Source organism: Convolutriloba macropyga, chromosome 10, assembly GCF_964194025.1.
Source record: "Convolutriloba macropyga chromosome 10, txConMacr16.3, whole genome shotgun sequence".
NCBI lineage: Eukaryota > Metazoa > Xenacoelomorpha > Acoela > Convolutidae > Convolutriloba > Convolutriloba macropyga.
Window position 1 is genome coordinate 55,558,360 of NC_134477.1, and position 20,492 is coordinate 55,578,851.

General features: G+C 36.6%; 2 protein-coding genes across 2 annotated transcripts; both read right to left on the bottom strand.

Moving 5' to 3' along the window:
* Positions 1-228: 228 nt before the first annotated feature.
* Positions 229-17,326, bottom strand: LOC142348212 (uncharacterized). Its single transcript, XM_075399479.1, has 11 exons — positions 17,043-17,326; positions 15,423-15,607; positions 13,165-13,275; positions 12,310-12,508; positions 11,899-12,046; positions 10,341-11,216; positions 9,162-9,377; positions 6,512-6,684; positions 5,884-6,048; positions 5,178-5,365; positions 229-1,366 (listed from the first exon to the last, which is right to left on the bottom strand). Exons 1-11 carry the CDS (start codon positions 17,224-17,226, stop codon positions 1,307-1,309), a joined length of 2,505 nt encoding a protein of 834 aa, XP_075255594.1. The 5' UTR covers positions 17,227-17,326; the 3' UTR covers positions 229-1,306.
* Positions 17,327-17,380: 54 nt separating this feature from the next.
* LOC142348214 (rab9 effector protein with kelch motifs-like) lies at positions 17,381-19,548 on the bottom strand. The gene is made up of 2 exons (XM_075399480.1): positions 19,484-19,548; positions 17,381-18,955 (listed from the first exon to the last, which is right to left on the bottom strand). Exon 2 carries the CDS (start codon positions 18,944-18,946, stop codon positions 17,690-17,692), a length of 1,257 nt encoding a protein of 418 aa, XP_075255595.1. The 5' UTR covers positions 18,947-18,955; positions 19,484-19,548; the 3' UTR covers positions 17,381-17,689.
* Positions 19,549-20,492: the final 944 nt, after the last annotated feature.

Genomic DNA, 20,492 nt, shown 5'->3' on the forward strand with positions numbered 1-20,492 from the left:
TAAACTTTCACATTGCAAAAAAATCTGCAAAAATTATACATTTCAATTACTGAAAAAATTCGGACAAAATTTTTCTCTCTCGACTTTTTGAAATTTTGTTCTCTCGACTTTTTGAAATTTTGTTCACTCTTGACTTTCCACACGAGGCTCTTTTTACGTTCACAATACAGTACTTGAAATCTTTCAAAATCTTTAAAACTCAATTTAACAAATTTCATATTCACTTACCAAACAATTTCTCAATTTTTTCATTTGGTGGGCATGAAAAAAGCCTCGCAACATTTCGTTTTTCAAACTCAAAAATGGCCCAGAAATTAGTCCAAACATACACTGAACATTGAATAATATAGCAAAATAATTGACCAAAGCGGGGAGAGAAAGAGTTAAATCCGCCATATTAATAAATTCAGAAATTCCACTTTCCACTTAAACACAAGACGCAGTATTATTATTATAATTACAAAAATTGAAACAACGTCAAATGAACACCATATAAGCACAATAGTTTGAAATTGAGAAATTGAACTTAAAAATTCAGGAGGCGTTTAGCAGACACGGCGAAAGAATTCCAACAAGCTACTATTTACTGAGGCGGAAGAAAAGAGAAAATAAGTTTAAATCGCATCTTTATAAATCAAGTTAGCATTATTAGATTAACTTTTAGTTATAACAGCAACATCAACGCAATTTAACACAATCTTATTATGATGCGCAATAATATTCGATTTGACAAAAAAATTATTTAAAAATTGTTTTGTTAAATTGCATTAATAAAAATATCGAATCAGAGTTAATTTTCATAATATCAAAAGTCAGCGCAGATACAATATAAATATTAACAGTTGATAAATCAGTAAATGAGTCAAATTATGAAAAATGAAGTTAAGAAAAGGAGAAAGTTGCACAAATACGAAATCAAAATAGCCAAAATTGATAAATCTTCATTTAAATGCTTGACATTTTTTCTAATTAGAAACCAAACAAATAGTAATAAACGAACTTGAACCAAATACAATTTATTTAAACAGTTCTCTCAGGCGAACAATTCTCGGTTAACTTTTTTTGAATTTTTCAGCAACAATTGCAGGATAACTTCTATGTTCAGTAGATTTTCAGTCAATATCACACACTGTTTCAGTCACTGTTCAGCAATAGTTCCTTTCTGATCAGGATGTTCAAACAGCAGAATAAGGTTTAAATTCTTTCTAAAAAGGCTTTTCGTTTTGTGTCGTGTCAAAACCAACCACCGAGGGGGGTATCGACGGTCAGTTCAAATTGGCTGAAGTGTTTATGCTTCAATCTTCGATCAGGAGTGATAATCATCATCATCGTCTGCGTTTAAAACTGCAAACTTGTTCAGGACGCTCTGAAACACATTAAAAATGTTGAGCAAATTTGTTGCAATGCTATAAATACAAACATAGACGGCAAATTGCCGGATAAAAGCCGCGAAAAAAAGACTGAAAGGACCTGTACAACGACAGACAAAAAGTGCTGCTGCATAATATCGTTAAGTTCGCACAATCATTCGAGAATCAAGGGTAAAACATAGCTGGAAGATTGCCAGAAAATAGCCGCAATGGCTTCATAAATCTGTAGTCTAAAAAAACAGTAAAAAAGACACCAAAAAAATTCGTCTGTTCATTGAAGGCTGATATGTAATATTTTGATTAAAAATCTGTATAAGTTTTTGCTGCCCCTATTAGCTGCTTTCTAATAACCTTCATTTAGAGTGACACACACCCATTTGACCTTATATTTTTGAATTAAAGTAAACAAAAGTCAATTTCAAAGTGAGGAAGTCATTTTTGAGAGTGAGGTAAGTCACGTGTGACCAAAAATCAATCACGCGAATGAACACAAAAACCCGCTCCACTAAGAGCGAAAAATGGCGTCACACACGCACTTCAGTTGAAATTGCATGAACGAATGAAAAGCAAGTAGATTTGAAGTGGTTGTGACGTCATATGGTCGTAACAAAAATCGCGACGACGAAAAATCATAGCAGGACAAGTCCTGACATACAATTCAAAGAACTTTCATTCACTAAACAGAAAACTAGATCTAGAACGGACATTGAATGGATTGGAAAAACCATTTAGAAAAAAATCCGATCCAAAAAATCGATAAAACAGTAAAAATCAAAGTGAAATTGCCGCAGGTGATTAAAACCACTAGCGAGAATTGAATTTTTGTTCAAACACCGTTTTCTCACTCTACTTTAAATTTAGAGCAAATAAATTTCACGCCGCAAAACCACTCGCTTTTTCGCTCCACTTCCTGTTTCGGCGTGACCAAAATCACTACTCCAATTTGACTTCAAAAATAGTGAAAATGTGTGAAGAGATCTTGAAAAAAACTGAATTTTCGTACCCTACTTAATTGACCTAAATCTAAGTTTCTTACCCTAATTAGTTGCCCTCTCGCACCAATAAAAGCTTATTTTTAACCGGTGTTACATTTTTCACCATAATTTTAACTCGTGGACCAGCTTGACGCAGATCGTGACTAAAACAGAAAAGAAGGGATAGAAAACGACAGAATTTGTTTCTAAGTATCGAATGGTGTACAGTTTTGGTTATAATCTAAAACTACTTAATTTAGCATCTAATTTGAAGGCTATTAAGCTTGATACTAATGCCAGCTAGCAAACGCTCCTTGCTTTACGGGTTAATATTGTTTGTTTTGATTTTGCTCTTTTGACCTGGACGCAAAAATTTGACAACGGAGAGGTTCGAACCGCCTCTACCCGGCGTAAAAATCAGAAGCAATAACAACTCCATTAACAAGCCCTGATAACGGTTTATCTTACAACGATTTTGTTTTCGCTTCAGACATTCAGCAATTTCAAATTTAAAAAGCAAATTAAGTTCACGCAAAAAGCAAGAAATCAAGCGTGAAAAAGTCAAGCAAAAGAATGTTCTAGAAAACCAAAGTAAAACGGAAAAGAGCGTCAGACGACAAAACAAAAAAAACCAAGAGCTCCAAGAGGGACACTTGATCAAAAATGTCACGGAATCGGTCAAAAATATCCAATTTGAAAACCAAATTAAGGAGCCACTGAAAACATAGCTGGCAGATTGCCAGAAAATAGCCGAAATAGCTTCGTTAAATTTTAATAAAGAATCTGTTTAATATATTGGTGCTTCAATTAGGTGCTCTCAAAAACCTTCAATTAGAGTGACCCACACTCACTTGAGCTTATCTTTATGAATTAGGGTAAAGAAAAGTAAGAAATAAAGGTAAGTCACCTGAGACCAAAAACTTAATCACGCGAGTGAACAAAAAAATCTCTTTACAAAGTATGAAAAATGACGGACGTACACAATTGCTTGAGCAGTTGAAATTGCTTGAGCGAATGAAAATAAAAACAGATTTGAGGTAATCATGACGTCATATGGTCGTAACAAAAATCTTGACGAAACAAAAAACTCAGCTATCGCTTTGCGGCAATCAAAAAGGATGCACAAGCTTCCGATGGTCCACCAAATGCGAGTCCAAACCGTTTATTGAGTTTTGAGACAACGCAATTGAAAAAAAAGAGGCAAGACAGATCAACCGTACGCTCGTGCTAAATTTTAAAAAACTATACCAAACTATTGTATTATTGTATTACCTAACGGGCTATTTCAAAATTGATGATAACTCAACTTATCTAGACATGTTTAATTAGAGAATACATTCTCATTGACTTTCAAAAGAAGTCATACGTAATGCTAGTGTGTTTAATTGAACATCGAGGGCACGAACGAACTCAATCAGATTAAAAACAGCCAGCCTATCAAATAAAATTTAAGATTTTGATTAACCAAAAGATTTTGATGATATTATGATTAACCCAATTCTGACTACATGGCAGAAAAAATTATTGGGACATGCAAAGCTCGAAAATAGATATGTCCTGCTAACAGTCAACATCATGGCCACTCCTTTCAATTTGTTTCCAAGCAGAGCAATTGGATTTTTTCCTTTCTTATCAAAACTCAGACATGTCAATCACTGAAAACAATAAAAATTTACCAATAAGCTGAACAACTTCTCATCCCACCCAAAAAATTTCTTCATTTTGCAAATCTGTTCAATTTCAATACAAAATAAATCTTATATTAAATAAAATGCGATGCGAACCACGATTTATAGAATCGCTTGGTTCTCTCAAAATTGACAATTTGATACTTTATCAGTTTCAAGACAAACCGATCTACTTTTGATCAAACATAGTCGACCACCCGCCAGATAAAAGACGCCAATTAGACTGCTGAGACCCTTATCTTAATGGGAACCAAAGACAAAGAATGCTAACAAGATTTTGACTTCAAGTTCTATCCTAATTAATTTCAGATCAAATGTTAAACACCGATATCTTTCAAGTGAGAGCTTTATTTGCCGATATGATATTGATCAGCAAAGAAAATGATCACTGAACACTATATAGCTGTCATTCTTGGTGCAATAATAAACATAGCTGGTAAACTGCCAGAAAATAGCCGCAATAGCTTCATAGATCTGTAGTCTCAAAAAAGAAGGTAAAAAGGACAGACCAAAAAAGAAACTTATTCTTTTCATTAGGGACTGAGATGTTAAATTTTGATTGAGAAATCTGTATAACTTACTGCTGTTTCTATTAGCTGCTCTTAAATAGCCTTCAATTAGAAAGACAAGCACTCATTTGACCTTATCTCTGTGAATTAAAGCAAAGAAAAGTCAATTTCAGAGTGAGGAAGTCATTTTTAAGAGTGAGGTAAGTCACGTGGGAACAAAAATATAATTACGCGAATAAACAAAAAAAAAAAACTAGCTCCACTAAGAGTGAAAAATGACGTCACGCACGCAATTCAGTTGAAATTACATGAACGAATGAACAAAAAGTAGATTTGAAGTGGTTGTGACGTCATATGGTCGTAACAAAAATCGTGACGACGAAATAAAAAAAACCATGAGAAGGCCAATAATAGCCTCAGCTATCGCTTCGCGGCTATTAATAAATTGTTTTCTGACGCTATTGTTACAACAAATATATAAATGAACACCAGTTATAAAGAGAAAGCACCATCTATATCGCTATTAGACCACATGACCCAGCGTCTCGCAAGTGGCAGAAAAAAATGCGATTGTTTTACAGTTGAGGGCTGAGAAAATTTCGAAAAAAAAATCGAATAAATTTTTCCGGTCCTTACCTCCGGAGACATTGGCTGGTCACTTGTGTATGCACTTTGGCCTCCGCCACTGCTGTTAGAATGGGGCTGTTGCTGCTGCTGTTGGTTGTTACTACGGTGGGGAGGTCTGTACACATTACCACCGCCACCTCCAGTAGCACCAGGTCGCTTGCTGGCATCCTTGCCAATGTCAACTTGCAGTTTCTCAGCTGAAACAAAGCCCAATTCCATTTATTGTGTTTCCATAAAAAATGGCTTGAACTCGCACATTTTTTCGAATTGACAAGTAAATTTCTTTCATAACCAGTCGGTTTATAAATTACTTTCATAACAAGTTTACAAGTCAGATATAATATATATACATTCTATTTTCCAGTACACTATTTAAGGTTTCGTATCAAATAAAAGGTTCCGAATTCTGTTAAACATAAAGATGAAAGCGCACTCAACCGATTTTCAGGAAAATGTGTCAAGAGGAGCTAAGGAACTGAGTATGGCTTTGATAAAATTCCATTTCAGCTTTGATTTCGATGAACAAACTAGAAGTTTATTTTAAGCTTACTACTATCCTAAACCAATACCTCGATAACTTCTACGCCCTTACATTTGATTGCATTGTAATACCACCCCAGCTTTCTGTGTGTACATACAAAGATAACAAAAAGTCTTCTAGATAAAAATGCATGATTTGCAGATAAGGCCGGCATAAAGGTGTCGCCCAACTAACCTTTGGCTCTTCTGGCTAGTATCTCTTTCTCCCTCTGGCTTGTGTCAACTGGCTTTGCAGCCCCAAATATAGACGAGGGTCTGTTCTCTGCCTCCCTTCTTTCTGAGGGTACAGTTGAGCCCCTCGGAAGCAACTCCAACTTCGGTCTCTCGCTTCTACTTGATTCTAAACCAATTTTCATAAAATCATTTTCATGACAGCACCAGACGTTAACTTTGAAGCACGTTCTGCAGACACGTATTAGTTTCTCAGAGGACAATGAAAACGACACAAACTTTGTTCATAGCCGAGTGTTCCATTTTGAAATTTTACGCGCTTGGGTGATTAAAGAAACGAAAACTTTTGCTCAGATGATGATTTGCGCAGCTAGTAAAGAAGAGTTACTTACTGCACTATCAATTAGTAAACAGGTCCCATCGCCACCTTAGTCGTATGTCCTCAAAATTATATTTTTATTACATTCATTCTTCAAATAATCATTCCTGGGCCTTTTTGTGGTGGCGGGGCGGGGGCTAAGCATATCCAGAGTAACTGATAGAGAATTGATGTTAGCTCGCGAATCTTATCAATCGAAAAAAACTTCTGTTCAATTAAAAATGTTCGCTGCTTGTCATGAACCTATACGAACCATTTCTGCCGTAACTGTCGTATCTGCTGTCTTCGTTGTTGTAAGACTTGTTTGGTGAATAGGGTCCCCCTCCCCTTCTATCTCTTCCCTCGTAGTAATCATCTCGCCTGTTGTATCCCCCACCGCCGCCTCTACTCTCATAGCCTCGATTTCCACCACGATCGTTGTACGATCTGCAAACAGCAACAGCATAATTTTAAGTCATAACAATATAAGCAGTATTTATGATATAGTCACAATCCAAATTTTCTACTCCAATGAATTTTTTAGTACCAACAAAACCTTTGTCTCGTTCATCGCCTGAACTATTAAACACGTTAATTGCAGTTTATAATCAATCCAAATATCTTTAATGCTCTTAATTCACGTTACAGCATTCAAACCAACCATTTTGGCAACAAGGAGGCTCGGTAATGGGCGTTCGCACATAAAGTTCCGCCCCCGCTCATCCAAATTTTTGACTTAATTGTCGAAATGAACAGATTGATATAAACAAATAGATGTTTGTGTAAAAAATTGTTACAAACCAAAACTACTTAATGAATTATATAATGTCATGCCGAATTAGAGAGCTCACGATATCTGCCATTAATGAGACTATGAGAAAATACAAAAGACAAAATAAAAAAAAACAAAAAATATTTATGACAAAAACTCAATATCTTACTTTAAAAGCAAATATTAGCAAAATCAAAATAAACACATAAAACAAACTACGAAAATTACTTGTCCTTAACTACAAAGCCGATGGGACCTGTTCATAGACGAATTAGATAATGAGTCCACAAAAAAAAGAAAAAAGAACGAAGTTCAAAAATACATTGAATTTTTTAAAACCAAACAATTTCAAAATTCAACAAAAACAATTAGCTTTTAACTAAAAATTCTTGATAGATTTAGTTAAAAGTCCTCCAGGGATCTGTCTTTGGTGCGATTAAGAAATAGGGGAGCAATTCAAAACCAATACAGAAAAAAAGAGAAAAATTCGCAAACTACATACGAAAACACATTTACGAAAGTATTGAAGCCATTAACGTCGTCAGCTATTATCTTATTATTATGTTATTATTTCAAAATCAATTCATATTAATTCATTAAACATATAAATGAAAATTTGTATACGTTCACTTGAGTCTCATCTGAAAGTCAATGGGACTTGTTATCAACGCCAATATTTTAAAGGACATCAAAAAGAAACAAAATTTTGACACTAAAAAACTTTAAAACGCTTGTTTCCGGGGTATAAAACATCGGCTGTAACTTAAAACTCAAAAAGATTTTTAAACTTTAAATTGCAAGAAAGTGGATGGGACCTCTCATTGATAAGACCAAGTTTCAAGCTGCCATAAGAGGAACAAAGGAAAAACAAAAAAAATCAAAAAAAACATTGAAAGCAAATAAAATCAAAATTATAAAAACCAATAGTTATCAACTGAACGAGTTGCATAAGTTCATTTACCCCATCCATCAACAGGAGGCTATTGAGACCAGCCATTAATCAGTAAAATCCGAACCCCGACCTCCGGTATGCCCCAATCTCGACAGAGGCATTAACCACTCGGCTATCAGGGCCTTGTCATCTCTCTAACAATCGGTTTTCTTTGAACAACAAACTTTATTTCGGAGTGAGAACAATCAAAATCACTCAAAAATCAATAAGTGCGGTAAAAAGTCATTTGAGAAGTCAAGGGAAAAATTTTGCATAAAAAAGACACGTTTACAATAATTGCTTATCCATCGAGAGCAATAAAACAACAATTACAGACAACAACCAGAAATTTTTTTTAAAAATGCAAGAGAAAAGGGTCGAAGTAATTAGAAAGTATCCAGTGAAAAAATTGTATCAACTTAAATGATTTTCTTTTCAACGCCAATGGGATCTCTCAGAATTATGATGTGACTTCAAAACATCAACCATTACGAACTGATGTACAAAAATCACAAAACATTAAAGACAGCTCGTAGTCTGAGCCATAAAAACCAATAGCTTTAGCGGAAAGCATTAAACATAAACCGACAAATGTCGGAAGAATTGCTCTTGACAAACAGCCGAAGCAATTTAATTCATGGTCTTTAGTATAGATCAATTTTTTATGGGTGCAAAAATCCTTGACCCCACCGGGATTCGAACCACTGGCCTCCCGATCCATGGCCACCCGCACTAACCACTGCGCTACGCGTCAAATAACTTTGCGTGCTGCAACCGATTTTATATTAGCAACAAGCTTTACTTCGGAGCACTAGAGATCACTCAAAAATGATGAACGAAAGCGTGAAAAAGTCACTTGAGAAGTCAAAGAATGTTCTAGAAGAAAAGCGCAAAATGATCAAGCGAAAAATTTGCATAAAAAAGACACGTTTACAATAATTGCTATGAACTGCGTTCAAGAGCAATTAAACACGTTAACTTATATCTCGATTGGAAGCCATTTGGATCATTCTTTAATAAGAAGAAGTCAAATGTTTACGAAAGGACAAATACTGGCAAAAATCAAAAATTCAGTAGAAAAGTACCAGAAAGAAGTGTAGATCCCATTATTACACGTTTTCTGCTGCCAATTTTCTTTTATGTTTAGCAAAGACTCTATTTTGTGTGGAGGGACTGTTTGAGTATTGTTATTTATGGCTAGAATTCCCGACTCATTCTCACCTGTCGTTCCCCCTGGAGAACCCGCCCCCTGAGGAATTATAGCCTCCACCTCGACCATCTCTATCTCCTCTATTGTTGTAATCACCCCCACTTCTGTACCCGCCCTGGCCTCGACCCGAATCGTTGCGTCGGTTGTCGTACCCACCCACGCCAGATCCACTTCCGCTGTCTGTCCGCCTGCGGTTGTCATAGCCCCCTCCTCCGCCCCCACCCGATCTGAACATCATACTTGATATTAAAACACCGGATCATGGCTAGCTATCACAAGTTGAAAGCATTGCGTGTTATATGCACATTAGTTACGCGACTCTGGGGAAGTCACTGACAACTTTTTCGTTACCCGAGGACCGCGAACCCATTCAAGATGTTAGCCAGAGCTTTGAAGCGACTTTTACAAAGATTTTGTATAAGACAGTTCAACTAAGCTGCCGAGTGTTAATATTCGTAAAAAAAATAAAATCTCATTTGCTGTGCTTTCTACAATTACTACTTTTTCCTAAATAAAATTTTAATTTGTGAATTGTAGCCTAAACCACTGGGAAAAAAACCCAGAACTTAAATAGAGAGATAAAAATTGTCATAAAATTGTCATCACTATGCGCTGTTCAGTTTTGAATGCTTACTTTTCAAGAACTTTCTGTGAATAATATTTGCGTAATCAATTGCAATTTTTTCTGGTGTCCCGTTTTTTCACCCCTATTTATTTAACTCCCTATCATTTCACCCCGATTTCAATCTTTTGTAAAATAAAGACTATTTAATTAGCAATATAGTCATTTGGCCATGCCTCGCGGGCCATGGCTATGCCTTAGCGGCCCATGGGACTTGATATGAAACTATCATAGCGAATATGGAATTAGGTTATCTACCTAATTATGACAAAATATGCCTTTAATGTCGACTCCTAATTGGCGGTATGAAATGATGAAGGGGTGAAATGATATAGGGGTTAAATGATAGAGGGGTTAAAAGATACAGGGTTAAAATATGCGGGATTAAATGAATCGGGGTGAAAAGAAGTAGAACCTTTTTTTGATAAATATTTGAGTCTTAGAAATATCTTACTTAAGAAATACGCGATACAGACCGTAATCAGTTTAAAAACACGAATAAGTTACACACGCTAGTGAAAACGAAAACTTCGTTCAAGGGAAAAGATGCGAACTTCTGTCTTCCTACCTGTCATCAGCTCTCGGAGCAATGTCATTCTGATATCTCTCATACCGTCTCTCATACTCTCTGTCTTTATCAGGTTCCCCATATCTAGTCCTGTTACTATTCGAATATCGATCACCTTCATAATCATTATACCCTCCTCCGTTTCTTGACCTATTATCGTTTTCTAACGTGTACCGTTGTTGCCCGTCACCGTAACTATCTCCACTTCTTTGTGAGTAGGTTCTGTTTCGTTCAGGGTACGTGTAACTTTCACTATTTGAGTTATACGGTGGAGTCAAGTGATCGTTTCTTCGGTCACTCGATTCTTGATTCCCTCGTGACGTCACTCCACTCTCGTGATTATCACTACTGCGATTATAATAGTCATCTTCAGTACCACCACGTTGATCTCTGTACCGACTCGATTCTTCGCTGTAATCCAATGATCTGTTCATACCATTCTCAGCCGGTTGTCTTCTCGGACTGGCATCGCGATATTCTGGATCTCGATCTCTGGGAGGGGGTCTATCTCGCTCATCATAATATCTATCATCCCTTCGAGACTCCTGGTCGTAATCTGACCTGTAGCTATCACCTCGTTCACGCCGGGCGGGGCCTCGTCCATCGTACCCGCTACTATAGCTATCACCATTCCTAGTTCTTTGACCCCCATCGTAGTACCGACCACTGTCGTCGCCAGAATTGTGCTGTCGTCTTGGGTCATCCGACAGTCCAGGTCCTCGACGACTGCTGTCATAGTTGTCGTATCTGTTCTCATTGCGTCGGCTGTTGTCGTATCCACGATCTCTGTCGTTGCTCCTGAAATCCCTGTCGTAGTTGTTTCGTTGACTGTCGTATCGGTTGTTCCCGCGATTGTCTCGGGAGTCATTGGAATACCTAGAGATATGGAAAAATCAATTGCAATCCACTATCAATTTCAAATTAAAAGCCGCACATCAAGAGCACTATTGCACTCTTAACATCTTTTCACATTCATAGATTTATTCTGGGATCAAAATTATTCATTTTATGAAAAAATTGGACCCTTTCTTTTATTGACGAAAACCTTCAGGAGCCAACCAATGGTTCGGAACAACTAAAATTTTAAATCTAAAATCGCACTAGCAAAAAGAACACCGCAATTTGTTCTAAATGTCCTAGCAACTCAGCGCTACCGCAAAAATTGTGTAAAATGAGAGGCGTGGTCTGCCGTCTGCGTTCTCTGAAAATAGCAAATTTTGAGGTTTCAGAAGTCAATTTTCTACTACTACCAATTTAGTTCTTTAAGCTGATTAAGCAAATATGAACATGTTTAAATCAGTTTAATTGATTCAAAATTTTAAGGACCGTCACAGGTGATAGATATGTACCTGTTGTCATGATTAACTATTTGTTTAAAATGCTTGATTACTGAATTTCAATTAGACTGAAAATCACTTTGTTTTTTGAGAGAGTGAGTAAATTTACGTCGAAGAAGTCAAAAATGATTCCACAAACGTCACGTGTCTTTAAATTGTGCGACATCAAATTACTTTGTTTTCGAATCGAATATTTCACATTATGTAGGCTTCAACAGTACCTGTCATTGGAATAGTTGGCTGAAGAGTTTGGTGGTCTGTAGATTGAAGAAGAGCTGTTATTGTGATTTGTGGAGGAGGAGGAAGATGGATTGTAATCCCGCCTTCTATTGGGAGGCACATATCTGTCGGTGGGGGCGCTGTCGTCGGCTAAAACGAACTATCTATTACGCATCTAAAAATCAGGCACCTTGTTTTATTTTTTTCTTGCTCTTGATCCGTAGAATTACATGATCAATATTTTCGACAACAGGAGTAACAAATCAACACTACCACATTAGCTACATTATTTGTCCAAAATTGTCCTAATAGATCAAGCCCTTAACCGACACCCAATATTGACATAAAACAGCACAGGACTCGAAGGAAGAATAAGATGATTTTTTTTCAAAACGATATCAATTCGCACCCACCTGTGTTAGATGATTGGCGCTGGAAGTCCTGGCCTCTGGTCCAGCTATCGTCTGATATCTCGTTTGCTACTGGGTTATATCCCCCTCCCCTTTCGGATCTGTCAAAATCCCCTCCTCTGTTGCTCCCGTAGCCATCTGTGTTCCTACTTCTGCCTTGGCTAGTTGACACTTCCACTCGGATCTGGCGACCCAACATGCTCTGAAGCATCAAATTTGAAACTATCAACAACATTGATAAATTATCACCATTTTTAAATCCCCATTCCGAGTTATTTACGTGTTTTTGTGATTCAATCGTTGATGTTTCAGGTGGTTATAGATCAACACAATAGAGTGTCTGAACTGTTTTTTTTTCTTGACATGTTTCGTTCCCTTTAACTCCAATTTATTCACCCCACAATCACTTCACCCCGACCTTAATTCTTAATATAACAGAAAGTACAACAGCATTCAAAATTATGGATGTGTCGGGGGAAAGGGTTTTGCGGTGAAACGTTTTCGGGGTGAATTGATGCAGGAGTGAAAAGAGAAGTAAAACAGTTAACTGAGGATTTTGAGACTCGAAATTATAATTATCATTATTATGCATTCTACAATGATCTGCATCATTTGCCTTTTTCTACGTGCTAATAAGTGAAATAGAAATAGTGATCAGATGTGGGGAAAAAAGAGGGATCTTTTCCGTTTGTCCCCCCCCCCCCCCAGTTACAGACTACGTGCCATTACATAGTAAAATCATTATGTAAAAATATGGAACGTGCGTCTGGGGGGTGCAAATAAGATGCGTCCACTAAGCTGGGGGGGCACCAACGGAAAAGATCCAAAAAGTGAATAAATAATAATAGTAGTACTAACTGAAGCGTGTAAGTGTAGTGCACTGATGAGACCTTCTCTGGTTGCAAACTCAATGTTGGCAGATCCCTTGAAGTTGCCTTGGTCATTCTGGATCATGTAGATGCTTCTGATCTAAACATTTCGGCAAAATTACAATTCGCCTTGCTGCCCTATTTTATTGAAAAATGGTATATTCTGTTTCGCAATTGTTTTCTATGTCCCCAGTTACAAATGTATTGTTATATAGCACGCTACTATGTAAGAAAATTAACACGTGCGCATGGGGGCTTAAAAGATTTCCACTAAGCTGGGGGGATAGATCCGGAAACTATACTCGTTCTTTTTGAAAACATAAACCGACTAACGTCGGAAAAATTTGGTTTCGAATGACAGGCGGCGTAATTTATTTTAGGGGCTGTAGCCAAAATAACCTTTTCTTTATGGGTTGAAAAACATCCGCCCAGGGTTGGATTCCAACCCCGACCTCATGAATCCGATTCCGTAACCTCGATGGAGATATTAACCACTCGACTATCAGAGACTTGCCATCGTGTCTCTAAAAATCGGTTTTGTTTGAACAACAAACTTAATTTCGGAGTGAGGGCAATTGAAATCACCCAAAAATCAAGAAGTGCGTGAAAAAGTCACTTGAGAAGTCGAAGATTATTCTAGAAGAAAAGCGCAAAACGGTCAAGAAAAAATTGCATAGAAAAGACACATGTTTACAATAACTGCTTCTCATTCGGGAGCAATTAAAAAAATGTTTGGAATTAAAATGACAGCGAACCAACAGTACGCTTCTTGTCTGGGCATAGGATATAGCCCCCCCCCCGGATAAACCTCTATGTTGACATTAAACTTCTGTCAAGATAATTTTCATATCACGTCTCACGGGCCGCTAACTGATGTCTATTTCCGACGAGGAGCCAAATGCGCAGCTCTTTGTAAAAAAAAACAGTTTATTTCCGTAAGGTTATTTTTCGTTGAGAGCTTCTTTCTGTCCAAAATTGGTAAGTTTTTTCCCTTCGGTTATTCTATCAAAACCATTCTCAGCTGTATTAATCATTCAGTGAAAAGCAGCAAATTTGATAAGTTTGAACTTAATCATTCTTAACTTAGACGCACATGAATTTTGTGTCTATTAGTAAGTATCGCAATGCTAAAAATCCTGGCCAATGATTTGAGAGTCCATTAACACTATACAATCCTAAACTTAAATAGAATTGGATGCTAAAATCACGCGCGCTATAAAATTATGCACATTAGACCTCAATTTCGCTGTTAATAAAAATCAACAATAAAGTACTGCTTGATCACTAATTTGAAGAGCCATTATCTCATACTTTATTTATGCGTCCCACATTTTTTTACAAGATTTCGCGTTTGATATCAAACTACATATCTAAGTATCACAAAAAATAACTTTGGCAAACAGAATTTTTGTTAAGATTATAATTAATTCAATTTAAAGAAATAAATTCATAGTTTGCTCATTTCTAAAACCATAAAGAGTAACTCTGAGAGTGACACAACAGAGCCTGCTGACAACTTCTGCAATCCTTTTGCTCCTACAACTATCAAACGATTATTGGAGATTAATAAAAAAACAGTGAAGATGAAACGTCAAAAATTCCGAATAGAGAGTCAGAAAAAAATTGGATGTGAACAACGATTGCGATTTGGAACGAGAAATGGTTTTGTTTGTCGAGCAGGAAGAGAGTAAAAAACTGGGAATAGAAAAACAATAAAATTAACTCTAAGAAAAAACGAGTTGAAAAAGTATCCTTTCGAAATATGCAGAATTGCAATGCTACTGCAAATTTCAATTGAATTCTGTCTTCGAGTTTTGAAATTGATGTCTAAATAAGTTAGTTCGAGCTGAGCCTCGGGCGCAAGCGCCCCAGTTTTGAGCTCGAATTGCCTTAGGGTTCCCAGAACTATACTCTAGCATTTAGTTAGACAACTATTTTGACACTGGTTATCAAAGCGAGGCCTGCAGGCCTCGATTTTAATTTCTTGATACTTCGAATAGCTGTATTCTAATAACACAATTTTAATCTGATTTTTTCCCTTTGTCCCCATCCCTCCCCCCAGTACGTTACGCAACCCCCAGTTACATAGTACGTGTCTTACATAGAAATCATATAACAATTTACGCAGTAAATCATTACGTAAAAATATATGTCGCGTGCGTCTGGGTGTGCAAACAATATGCACTCACTAAGCTGGGGAGGTTCTCACAAACAGAAAAGATCCTGCAATTTTCTCTCTTAACTGACCTCGTCTCTCCCGCCGAAGTGCTCTTTCAGGTCCTCCCTCTGGGCATTGTAGGACACATTGGTCACGAATGCCTTGAAAGGAGGCTCGTCTGGCACTTTGGAGAAGTCTGGACCCTCTCCCAAATTGATCCCACCTCCACGCTGGTTCCGAGAGGGGGAGGTGTCACGACGCTCCCATGATGGCTCTAGAAAAGTCTCAGATTTTAAAGATTTACTACAGAAAATTTTCTAGTCCCGAATCACTTCAGATGAAGTCCAAATTAAGTCGAGTAGTACTCCAATTATTTAATGAAAAACTTTAAGTTCTTTAAATTCAAGTTCTTTCGCCACTGTAAATTAGGTCCGCATTCACTTTAAAAGGAATTTTAAAGAGGCGAGCAGTGCCCAGTGTTTATACAAAATAAAGTTTACTTCACAAGGTTAAACACGCTAAATTTACAAAACCTGGTTTTCATATCAAGTTAATTTTCGCGACTGTTTCATTCTCCATGATCGCATATTACTATCTGTAATTGATTAATTTAGACAATTATAATGGTATCTATGCACTAAAGACGGCTAGCCTTACTATATTACGTCTGCTACGTTTTTCAATCGATCAGTGCCAATCACGCATTAGTCTGCTCGCACGCGCTAATCAATTCTAAACATAACCGACTAAACGTCAGAACAATTGCTCTCGAACGACTAGTGGAAGCTCTAATCAATTGCAACCTGCTTCAGTCGGGTGGAGGGGGAGCCTAAATGGGACTAAGAAGTTCAATAGTGGGCTTCAAATAACAACATTAGAGGTTAAGATATACCACTATTAAGATTTAAAGTGAAAAATGGCACCAGTTTCGGCGCAATTTTCAGTTGACTTTTAGTATTGTGGCCTTCCATGAATTGAAACAACTAAAGAAATAAGATAGAAAGATCGACCACCAGTCCTTTAATGACCACACTTTTTGGGTTAGATTCGGACTGTCAATTTCTTGACATATACGGTCTATAGGGAAAAAGCCTAAGAGAGCTTTTTGAAATTGATATTAAAAATCAAAAACTCAGGACTAATACTCAAAAACTAGGGCATATAAGTTTGGCACTACTTAGATGCACACTATTGATCCTTAACTAAAATGTTGATAAAATTTAAAGTTCCATAAGAGAGTTCAGAAGTCATTTTTTTGAGTGAGGTAAGTCACGCAATTGACCTAAAAGCTGAAATGACGTCACGTACACAAATTTTAACTGCAAAGCAATAGAAGTCACTGAAGTCAATTCCAAGAAGTCAGGTCGTAAGAATCATAGATGGAGAGGACGAATTAAAAAAACATAGCAGGACAAGTCCTGACGTACAATTCAAAGAATTTTCATTGAATTAACAAACAACTAGACCTAGAACGGACAATGAGTGAATTGGAAAAACCATTTCTAAAAAAATCAGATGAAAAAAAAACAAAAGAAATCCAATTTGACTTCAAAAATCATGAAAATGTGTGCACAGATCTTTAAAAAAAGACAGCGCCCCAATACAACCAAAAAAAAACCACGATGTCCCCAATAATAGCCGCTATCGCTTCGCGGCTATTAAAAAGACACGTTTACAATAATAGCTAGTATTTTTTGTGTTGTACTCACTGTCGGAGGGTGTTCTGAGATCGAATGGGGCGTCTGCCCATGAGCCCTGGTCAGTGATATTGGCAGCTGGGGGTGCTAACGATATTGCATTGACTGCCTCGGGTCCAGCGTTGCTGTTGGCCAGGAACTCGTCCAGACTAACAGTCTGTTTCCCACCACTCTTGCCTCCCTTTTTGCCTGGCATTTTCTTCTCACTGTTTTATTCACTCTCACACCATACACATACAAAGGTACTATACCTGCCACACAAACAATTATCTGAAACATCGTCAAATAATTCTAATAAACAGTTTTTTCACTTTAACACAAACGTATGAATTGAAACAATAGACTTAAAATCAAATAAAAACATTAGTAGACTTCAAATTACTTTTCGAAAGTTTTGCACACAAACCTATACTTGCGTTGAACAATTGAACATTTTTGAGGAAAACATTTCAGAATGCACTAAAACCAACTCTATGCCACTAAATTGACCACCAAAAAATTCAAAAGTTTCAACAAAAATTTAGCAAACGCGACTACAAATTAACACAATAAATAATTCAAACCCGATAGAACCTGTAGCGCAGAAATTACTGTCAGTTATGAAAGAAAAGAGATTTATAGATTGTATTTACAGATATTTTACACGCTTTTCGTTTTATTTATAACAACTTTATCAACAAAGTATCATCAAAAATAATCCCACTAGTGTCTAATCCGCCAAAAACCACAAATTTATTCACAGCTCCGTCTAAATCCAATCTATGGCGAGCAATACTGGCCAAATCTGCCTTTTCAACCGGCATTGAACTGGATTCTTTTAGATTAGACTTAGCGGCTGAGTTCGAATTTTCGGATTGGCTTTCATCACCAGCATCGGGATTCGTAAACTGTCCAGTTACATCAACAATTTGCGGTTCCGAGCTCTCCCCACTTTCTTGATTTGAAGTCGCAGTCGAGATCTCGGATCCGTTTTCTCTAACTGCAGGTTCGTAACATTTCAGGCATTCATCGGGCAACGGTAAAATGCAATGACCAAGCCTGTTACCAGGTAGTGGCCCGTTAATATTAACCAACTGCCACTTATAATTACTAGTATTCAAAATGTAAACATCTTGTAACGAGCCCTGTGCGTCTAAACAAAGACCGCCGTTTACTATTATTTTCTCACCAATAACACAACTAGCATGCGCCGCTCTAGGGCAAGGTAAAGACCCTTTAGGTTTAATTTTTTGCCATGATTCGTTTTTCAGACTGTAAACAAAAACATCTGAGTAAAATTCTCCAGCGTTCATGCCTCCAAAACAAACCAAACTATCGTTAACTAAAGATACCGAATGACCCTGTCTTGGCGAAGGCACTTGTCCAGAGCTTTTCAGTTTTCTCCATTCCATGGTTTCTAAGGAAAGACAATAGACGTTCGCATCTGCGGTCGCTTTAGACGTTTCTAGTCCTCCTCCGAAAACGTAGAAATTTCTGCCGTCGCAACAACTGGAAGAGCAGAACGTCCTGGCACTAGGCGGAGTTCCACTAACTTTTTCCACCTGACACTGCAAAGGTAACTGGCGTAAGTTGATGGACAAAACTTCGTTCGAGTTCCCATTTTCTGTACAGCCCGCGAACATAAAAATTTTTTCAGGCGCGAAAATTGAGCTAAACATTGTATGTTCGTATCGTCCAGTTAAGTTTTGAACTGGATATTTTTTCCACTGATTTTCACTAAAACTAAATTCAACCAGGTCGTTGAATGTTCCATCAGGATTAGCACCACAAGTTATAAGTAGAGAAGTGTCAATAATTAAGGACCCATGACCCGTTCGCATGCCGGGTCCTGTGTCGGAGTCACTGTGGACTACGAACCAGAGCTTGTCCGGAACTTGAGCAGCCAAATCTGGTTCCCAGAAAGGAATCAGCTCCATTCTACTGACCTGAAAATAATTTAGATACGATTCATTACTTATCAGCTAATTATTTCTAACGCAACAAAAATATTATTGTTCATGATCGATAATTCACGCGTTTAAACTGATTTTGAGTTTATTAAAATTTTGTAATAAAAATTCTAATTAGGATTAGGCACGAGATAAAGTTCAAATTTTTACAAAAAAATGTAAACTGCTCAGATTGACTACCATGAAAAACAAAAAAAGCAAGAACGCATGGCTTTCAGAAAACGCTTTGAAATAAGGGAGTAAAAATCGAAATAAACACCACAGTTATTTTTAGGATGTTTTCAAAATTACTACTTCAAGTAAAAGGAAAAGTCAAAATTTAAAAATTCATTAAAATGTTCTACTTCATGGATTAATGAAAAAATACGATGAAATTTAAAAAAAAGTTAAAAGATGAAATACAAAGGAAGTTGTAACTTGCAATAAATGCCGCTCAGTTTTTTTGGATAACCTGAAACTTATCAGGAAACCAACCATCGTAGAAAGAAATAAGGAAAGAATTACCACAAAATATAGAACAACAAATATATGAACTGTAAAGTAGCATTCTTATATATTATTTCAAAAATGAATAATATTATAAGGGTTAGTATTATTCAAATAAATTGTTTTAAAAGGAAAATTATAAGGTTTAGTATTTTTCAAATTAATAAAATTTTTCAAATTGAATAAAATTTTAAGGTTTAGTAATATTAAAATTGTAAAACAAATAATTAAACTAGAAGGTTTAGTGTTCTTCAAATAAATTATTTAAATAATGAATGAGATTATAAGTTTTAGCAGAACCAAACATGCGAAAAACAATCTTAACTACGCTTTTTAAACCAATTGTTTCAAAATGAACCAAACAGGAGAATTGCCTCAAATCAAATAGACGCCATAATTATTCACGCATTTTTCCAAAAACAGTCCTATCCAATTAACCATTACACGCAATTAACTAATCTTGATTAAAACTCGGAAACTCAAACGATTAACTTTACACCAATTGAGAAAATTATGTTCTCAATCTAAAATATTAAGCCTGGCGATCGCCCAATTGGCCGAGAGGCGGCTACAGCCGACAACCAAATCAAGCGTCGGCTAAACTTAACATTCTCATGTTCTTGTCGACTCAATGTCCGCCGGCTAATATTCCTAACACCATTAATCCTATTAAAGATAATCTTTCCGAGGATTAAATTTATCTGAACTAACACGAAAGTGAAATGTGATACAAAACTATGTCTAAATAATACAAAGATAACAACAACATACTTTAAACTAAGATAAGTTAAATACTGCTCAAATTACCGCATCATATTTCGCATATTATTGCAAATAACCATAGATAACCCTGATATCTATAAAACCAGTTAACCAAATAGAAGTAAACTTAAGAAGATAGAACGTGACATCTGTCAGTATGGAAAATCTTTTTCAGCAAAATCGGAGACCGTAAATGTTTTCAACACATGTGGTTAAAAGATCATCAGATGATTTCAGATTAAGAAAATTTTTCATTTAGAGCAAT